Below are 8,908 nucleotides of genomic sequence, written 5' to 3' on the forward strand. Positions count from 1 at the left end.
TCATCAACCAGGATCAATCCACTGCTGGATGAAGAGTTCCGCAACCTGATTCTACTACTATTGGTTTAACGAATTTGTGATATTATACATATTTCTATCCATCTTATCATCATCAACCAGAATCAATCCTCTGCTTAATAAAGACCTCCATAGACTGATTCTACTCCTTTTTGTCATATGAATTTCTGTATTTATCAAAATCGGTTATATTATATTTATCTACATATTCATATCGTCATCATCATCATCACATCGACCTGAACCAATACACTGCTTAATAAAGACCTCCCTAGCCTGATTTTACTCCGTTATGTCATATGAATCCCTGTATTTATAAAAATCGGTGATATTATATATTTTATCTGCATATTCATATCATCATCATCATCATCAACCAGGATTAATCCACTGCTTAATAAAGACCTCCCTAGCCTGATTCTACTCCTTTCTGTCATATGAATTTCTGTATTTATCAAAATCGGTGATATTATATTTATCTACATATTCATATCGTCATCATTATCATCATCATCATCATCAACCTGAACCAATCCACTGCTTAATAAAGACCTCGCTAGCCTGATTCTACTCCTTTCTGTCATATGAATTTCTGTATTTATCAAAATCGGTGATATTATATTTATTTACATATTCATATCGTCATCATCATCATTATCGACCTGAACCAATCCACTGCTTAATTAAGACCTCCTTAGCCTGATTCTTCTCCTTTCTGTGATATGAATTTCTGTATTTATCAAAATCGGTGATATTACATTTATCTACATATTCATATCGTCATCATCATCAACCAGGATCAATCCACTGCTGGATGAAGGGTTCCGCAACCTAATTCTACTCTTCTTGGTCATATAAACTGCAATATTTTTTTAAATTTGTGATTTTATATACCTACCCATTTATATCGTCATCAACCTGTATCAATCCACTGCTGTATGAAGGCCTCTTTAAGCTGATTCTACATATTTAGGTCTTATAAATTCCTATTTTTATCAGATATAATATGTATTGCTTCATTATTTATCAACATTTGTCTCGATATGAATGTCCCGCACCGGGAAACTATATTGTTTAAGGTTAATTTTTAAATTAAAATATGATTTTTAAAATATTATTCTATGGCTCCGAGCATTTATTTTTTATAGACAATGAAACAAAATAGTGTTTAAATTTATTTTTTATGCTGCTAACCTTTTTCTATTATGTAAATGGGACCCGAAAGAGATTAATATTCGCGTTATATTGGATCGCTATTTATGATAATCACGATTGAGATGTATAATTATTTATCACATTTAAATGCACATACCTATACATATATTGTATTAAAATTAAAATGACAGTGGTAGCAATCGGCGATTGCCAGCTGTTCTGCTAGGCCTAGCAGCCTGAAATGGTGTCAGACGATATTGAGAAGGCTAGACTCCAGAATAGACTACGCACATGACTCCAAATTTGTATTGGCAGTGACGACATGCAGATCGTAAAACTGACAAATCAGATAAATTTTCAATTGTCTAACGTGAATGAAAATCCATCCCGAAGGGAAAACTATGGCGCCGTCTATACACGCTTTACAATTTTTATATTAAAATCCAACACCTAGTCACTATGACGAAAAGCTGTCTGCAAGACCTAGCGAGACAGACTGGCGAGAGCCAGCTGGCTCAACTAGTATATTTTAATATCAGTGACCTAGTGTTTCTTTAAAATAACTTTAATTATGGATAGGTATCTTTATCTAATGGTTGCATTTTGACCGTTTAAAAATACTATATAACGTAAAAAAATAGAAAATTATATTTGAATTCTAGTGCGAGCACTTTGGGCGAGCACTAGCAAAATGGTCTATGGTCTCGAACATTTGTAGACGAATGCGTTCGCTCGCCCACAAACCAAACGCAAGACACGCGGCTTCATTTAGCAATGCAACGGGTGGCGTCTAGATGTATCTATAGTCTGCCTACCGCGCATGAACGATTTCCTATCGTACGGTCAACAATCGAGGAGTTGTAACCATCGTATTGCAATGCAACCCCGCGCATGGACGATCGAGCGAACGGCCGAATTGAAAATCTGTGTTCAGACACAAAATTTTACACCGATTCGAACCGGCCGGGGTCCCATTGGCAATGTTTTTAAATGAGAGCCCGCACATGACAAGTCATGGCCGGCCGAGAGTGCACTCATACATGCACGCACAAGTGACGCGGTCGTATGTAGCGCACGCATACATCGAACCGCCACATTTGACTTGACAGTTCATCGATGCGTACCTATTGGCTTTGCATGCGCGTACCAGTCCCATTTTTTCAGTTTCTTTCTTCATAAATTAATAATATATACACCCACATTTTAAAACAGTTTGATAATCTATACAAAACCTCTATATATTATATAATATAAGCTCTACAAAATCCATTTTGACGTTTCTTATATTGCGTCCGCCATTTTTCGGTGCGGAAGCATATCTTCAGTGCGAGCGCATTGCCTCCGATCTATATCACGCCATGCGCACTCAAACATACTGGCCGGTAATAAATTGGATCATGCGCGAGCAAACCAACGATTGTCCGAATGCTACCGGCCGGTTATGTAATCTTCCATGCGCGGTAGGCGACAATGATACCTACTCAACCTTTTTTTTCTTCGGGCCAAATACATATATTTGTAAAGTAACGCGGGCCGCATCACTTCTGTTGTGACGAAAAAAATCATGAAAACCCCCCTTTTTTACAAAACATTTTTGAGATTGTAAAAATTTTGCGTGTTTTTTAAATTAATCGTAATTGAAAGTTGAATTGAAGTTGAATGAAAGTAATCGTCAACACTCTTATACCAGATCTGATGTGGACCATAATGGCAATCCTCTTCGGGTGTCATTATCTGTGCGTCAAAGTCGAAACGAATCTCAAGATATACGAAATTCCTGATAATAAATGTGTTTCGGGCCGCACATAAAAGCTTAAAGGGCCGTATGTGGCCCGCGGGCCGCAGGTTGAGTATCACTGGTCTAAGATATTAGTCTATGGCAGTGATGCCAACCGTACTATAATTTTATGGTACGCCCAAAATACCATAATTTTGAAAATTCGGAAAATAGATAAAAAAAAATAGCGCTAAAGCTGTTCGGGAGAACTTAAATATCTAACTTTTGTTTAAAAAACGAGAGACTTTAATCACCTTCTATTTGAATATTTTGCAAAAAAAACGAGACGCTAATCACCTTACATTTCAATTTTTGTCTAAAAAAATGAGACGTTAATTACTTTACATTTGAATGTTTGTCTAAAAAAAAGGTGACGTTAATTACATTACGCGTAATTTTTGGAAAATTCATAAAAGTTTCGTCATTCAACGCGTACTATATTTTTTGCCGAAATATTATAATTTTGGAGGCTCGGTACTTTAATTCCACTTTGAAAATATGGCAACACTGATCTATGGACTAACCAGTGTTGCCAACCGTACTATAATTATAGTATTTGTACTATAATTTTGGTCCGCGTACTATGTACGATATAAAATAGGTATAGTACGCCCAAAATACTATAATTTTGAATATCGTACTATTATTTAATATAAAAGTACTATAATTTCGCATTTGCCATTTCGCAATCGACTCGTCTTCGGAAATTTGTGAAATCTGCGGCGACCATGAAAAATATGGAACCTGCGGCCCGTGGCGAAATATTTTTCCTAAAAGAAAAAGAGCCGACTATGAAAAATTGGGAACCTTCGGCCCGCGGTGAAATATTTACACATTCTACTAAATTCTCCGTAATTTTTTTTCTGAGAAACAAAAAACCTATACATTTTCAACAGATGACAACGCGTACTATATTTTATCCCCAAATACTATAATTTTTGAGGCTCTGTACTATAATTCCACTTTCAAAATATGGCAACACTGGGACCAGTGATGCCAACCGTACTATAATTATAGTACAATACTATAATTTTAATTCTGCGAAAAATGTAAAATACTATAATTTTAGCCCAAATATACCAAAATACTATAATTTTTACGCCTTTGTACTATAATCAGCATAGACAAAGTTGGCAACACTGACTGGGACTAACGTCAAATGAACGTCAAGTAACAGGCGGTTGAGCGGGTTAATTTTTGTCAGAAGTCAGAATTCAGAATGTATTCATCAATATCATCGGATGAAGAAGAAGCGCTTATATTACTATACTTTCTAGCTGAGGATGAGGACAGGATACAACGAAATAAGTATGGAGATTTTAGATGCAAATGGAGATGTACTTTGATGCAAAACTTCGGAAAGATGAAAAACGGTTCTAGGTATATTTATTTTCGAATGACCAGTGAATGTTTTGAAATGTTGATCCTCATCACAATTCACAAATGACATTCGAAAATCATCGTGAAACTATCTCACCTGAAGAACGACTTAGTATTGCATAAAGGCAGTGTTTGGTGGGGGAACGCGCTGCACCGGGCTTTGGCTGCGCCTGGTGCAACAAGCATTAACGATATCAATACATCATTAATGCAGAAGGTGGCTCTGTTTTCTCAAAGCCTACAGAGAAATTTTAGAAACGTCATCAGTGTCTTTACCTGAAACCATCCAATCACCACTTTTTAAGCATAGACAACCATGGCAAAACCGCTCTTATAAGCGTAGACAATAAGTATAATGTGAAAATCATTTCCACGAATGAAATTCAAACATTTTAAATTAATAAAATTCACCGTTTTGAAAAATCAGCATAGGATACTAGAGTTCGCCAATGCATTTCATAAAATTAAAATAAATATAATGTAACCTTTGACACGAAGACACTCATGCATAATCCTTCGTGTAAAAATGCTCTAAACAGGCGAGAATAAGGAACATTGTTCAAAATAACGTTATTGGAAATATTTATATAAAATTTAGCCCTGTTAACTAAACAATATTGTTATTATTTCAGATAATTCTGACTCCAATAAATGAGATATATACAAGTGAAAATGGCTTGAATGCTTTTTATTTAAAACTCTTGTTGCCATGGAAACACATCGGTTTCTTGAGGGTCATTAATAATAGACTAGCAGACCCAGCTGGCGGTCGCCAGTCTGTCTCGCTAGGTCTTGCAGGCGGCTTTTTAGTAAAGATATCTCCCGCATTATTATGTATATTAACATCTGATTTTAACTATTTGTAGATAAAATACTTATGCATGAAAATGAAAACCTATATCTAGTTTAACGGCCCACATGCTCGTCGTAGGTCAAAATTGAGTTTTTATTGTATTTTCAAACCATGATCCTGGACACTCCTTAAACGTTTTAGATAATCTATTTATATAATTTTGAAGCCTTATTATCCTTTATAGTTATTTTAAACATTTGATGACTGCATAAAGTATTTTTGTTACATAAAATAATATTTTTTTAAACCTCTCGCTCTAATGTTTTAGAATATAGTCATATTTCGGTACATAACTGTGCAGTGGTGTTAAGATTTTTTACATTTATTAATTTTTAAACGCATTTATAAAACCATTAGTATAATTTATCACGAGATAATTTTTGTAAAATATTCACGATAAAAAATTATATTGATAATCTCTGTGATCCCAAATTTGACAAGAATTAGGCATTTTATTATTCAAAAAATGGGCAAGATTAACACATTTGAAGATAATTCTAAAGATACTAATTATAAGCTATGTCTTGTATTACTTTTGTCTATGTATTTACAGTGGAAAAATATATTGAGAAGTCATGTTTAAAATGATAATAAGGGATTTAATAAAATAGGTAACATCTACTTATTGATTTCAAGGTAATGTGTTCAGTTTTATATTTTTATAATTATGTATTATACTAATTTCATTCGTTTTATGGCTTTAGAAAGAAAAAGGCTCGTCATCCACCAAACTCCTCCCGGAGGCCTGCAGAGGAAACTCCAAGAGGATCGTCCGAGAGGCGATCGTCTAGGTACCTATTATAATATTAATTATCATTGAGCTTGTTGATTGACTTTGCTATTATTTGACACTATGAAAAATAGATATTTAATTTGTAATTCTATATCTCTATAGATTATTTATTGGATCGATGAGATAAATGTTTTACCTTCACTACTTCACTGCCTTTTCTGTAGTAGGTAAGTATTTAAAACGCTTGCAAAAGCTATTGAACTAGAGTTGATTTCAATTTCAATTTAATTTCAATTTATTTTTTTAAACATATTGTGGACATTACAAATTATAAGTTTAAGACGCTCACAACATGACATATAGAAACAAAGAAGTATACTTAAAACAGTAAGTGTTACATAAAAAAGAGATAGATAGTATGTTATTAAACCGTAGAAATATGTACATACAAAAATATTAATTAGATAGGTACAAGGAAGTACACCGGATGAGTTAAGCAGACCCTATTTTAAGAATTTATAAAACAACGTCCACCTATACTCATCCTCACGTAGGTGGAATATATCAACACCCGAAGCAATTTCGTTGAACATAGTTATCGCCCTCCCAATTGGCATCACCAGTGGCAGGTTGGTTCTGCACCTTGGGAGAAAAAACAACTGATGTTCTCTATTTCTAAGATAGTTATCAGGGACACACAGGTCAACACTGCCCAGAATGGCAGAGTTCTCATTTATACCTCGTATAAGTCGAAAAAAATACGTAGCCAAATAAAGATTTCTTCTAAATTGCAAACTGCAGTATGTAAGCATGCCTAAGAGAAAGTCAGTTGGATAAAGCCACGGATAGTATCCGTACAACCTCAAATAAAGGAGTCTCAAGAATTTCTTCTGAACCATCTCCACCATAAGGCTATACTTCAACTGATGCGGTGCCCAAACAATAGACCCACTCTCAAGTCTGTTTCGAACTAAAGAATTAAATAAAAGTTTTAGTTTGTTACGCCTGCCCCAATCTAATATAATATTATCTATATCAAGTTGGAGCTGACGACAATCGTCCAAGGTGACAACCTCCAAAAAGAGTTTCAAGTCATCAGCGAACAACAAAAACATAGCATTTTTTATATTTGACATTATACATCTAGATACGTACACACCATCTAATAATTTTACGTCCGGAACAAATACTTCCCGAATTTCAGGATTTAAAACAGTAAATTCAACAAATATTTCTGACCTAGGTTGAAACATAAAAATATATCCATTATATTTTGGATTAGACGATCCATCACTTCTAACATAAAATGGAATTACTTAATTCTTGAAATGACAAACACTTTGTTTTATAACTTAATTTCGGCTTCAACCTTGTTGAGGAAATCTTCACCTAAGATTCCATCTAATAGGACATTAATATGTTCTTTTGGTAGAACATGCATTTTATGAATATAATTATAATTGTTAAAATTCAGATTTATAAAACAATAACCTATAACTTTACTAAACAACGGAGCTGGATTTGATATTATGAATACCATACCATACCTATATATACATAATTGAAGGAAGAAATACTTATTTAATCAGAATACTACATTCTTCTTAGGCGGGTCTCGTGGTGCAGTGGGTAAGGCGCTGGCCTTCCACCCAAGAGTTCTGGGTTCGATTCCTGGTCATGACAAAAACATTTGTATTTTTCTCAATGCCTGGGTGTTTGTGATTGTTCAAAATTACTAACAACCACCTTGTACTAAAAAAAATAAAAAATACTACATTCTTAATTGATTCTTTTTCAGGGCTAACGATGTCGCACCTGCACAGCTGCCGCCTCCGCCTCCAGATGCGCCGACGGTGATCGTGCCGTCTCCGTTTTCAGATACGCCAACGGAGGAAGTCACATCTCGCAAGTACGCTTCAAATTTAAAAAAAAATCTAATCTATCAGTACTTCACATGATTCATAATATCTTATATTATTTATTTTTGTGACAACACTTTGTAAAACTTGATTAAAAATTCCGTAGGCGAACTACAGGACCGGTGGTACGGAGGAGAGTGAAGCGACCCAGAAAGTAGAATATGTATTTATTTCATTCATTTTGACCAACTGTTGGCGTAGACCGCCAGCATCGTAGGAGTAATGGGAGTCTCCATCTCCAAGAAGCCCTGCTGCCATTTGTTCCAGCAACCACTACCATTGGATGCCGCAAGCTCAGCCAACACAATACATTGTACTTAGTTTCTTGCAAACCTATACCTAGAGACAATGCCACCTTCCAGGATACATTCCGTGTTGCGTGCTGGGCACTAGCTTCTTGCCAGCTAGATTCAGTGCTTGGCCTAGTCAATCAGAAGTGACTAGTCAACAGTGTGCAGGGAGGTGGATCACTTCCCAGTATAGGGGGACAGTTTATTAACTTCTATTGACTATGAACTAATACTTTACTTTTAATTGTGAATGTTAAATTCACCTTCATGTAACTCTTATTGTGTAAATGTAAACCTGACATAGACCATTTTTTGTTTCTTTTTCCTGTGTATTATTATTACTATTTTTTTATTTTGTGATAAATAAATTGTTAAATCTTCGGTGTGTTTTTTTTCCCTGGCCATTCCCTGCTCGACGAAGAGTAGAAGTTAGCTGTGGCAATCTGAGATAAAGTGCACACTTTGTTATTAGTCATAACCTGTTTATTTATTTTTGTTGAATTTAGAATACAAATTGCAGATGGTGTTGGTTAGTTTTTAAAATTCAACATATCGGTAGCGGTTTTTTCTAGTAGATATAAATATCAAAGATGTTTTCAAATTATGTTTAATATTAAGGTCGAGGCATGGTCTAAAAAGATCGTAACTATGTGACGCGCGGATTGAACTAATGACGCATGCTGCGCGTCCATTTTGTGTTATGTTTATTGTTATATTAGTAATAATAATAATAATATATTCATTGCATGTTTTCTTTTTCGGGTACAGGGGCCTTATGTTAGA

The 8,908-nt window shown here is 34.8% G+C and overlaps 1 protein-coding gene across 1 annotated transcript; it reads left to right on the forward strand.

The window, feature by feature from the left end:
* The first annotated feature begins 4,101 nt into the window (after positions 1–4,101).
* LOC147074677 (uncharacterized) lies at positions 4,102–8,505 on the forward strand. The gene is made up of 4 exons (XM_085943691.1): positions 4,102–4,258; positions 5,888–5,974; positions 7,715–7,825; positions 7,942–8,505. The coding sequence occupies exons 1-4, from the start codon at positions 4,170–4,172 to the stop codon at positions 7,991–7,993; spliced, it is 339 nt and encodes a 112-aa protein (XP_085799817.1). The 5' UTR covers positions 4,102–4,169; the 3' UTR covers positions 7,994–8,505.
* The last annotated feature ends 403 nt before the right edge of the window (positions 8,506–8,908 follow it).

This window comes from Rhyacophila brunnea, unplaced genomic scaffold (assembly GCF_057557595.1).
Source record: "Rhyacophila brunnea isolate RB1 unplaced genomic scaffold, BYU_Rbru_1.0 scaffold_16, whole genome shotgun sequence".
Taxonomy (NCBI): domain Eukaryota; kingdom Metazoa; phylum Arthropoda; class Insecta; order Trichoptera; family Rhyacophilidae; genus Rhyacophila; species Rhyacophila brunnea.

Excerpts from the sequence above, each read along its gene's own strand:
- LOC147074677 (XM_085943691.1), top strand. The coding sequence starts at position 4,170 with ATGTATTCATCAATATCATCGGATGAAGAAGAAGCGCTTATATTACTA. Across the intron at positions 4,259-5,887 it reads GACAGGATACAACGAAATAA|AAAGAAAAAGGCTCGTCATC; the intron begins GTATGGAGATTT and ends TTATGGCTTTAG. Across the intron at positions 5,975-7,714 it reads TCCGAGAGGCGATCGTCTAG|GGCTAACGATGTCGCACCTG; the intron begins GTACCTATTATA and ends ATTCTTTTTCAG.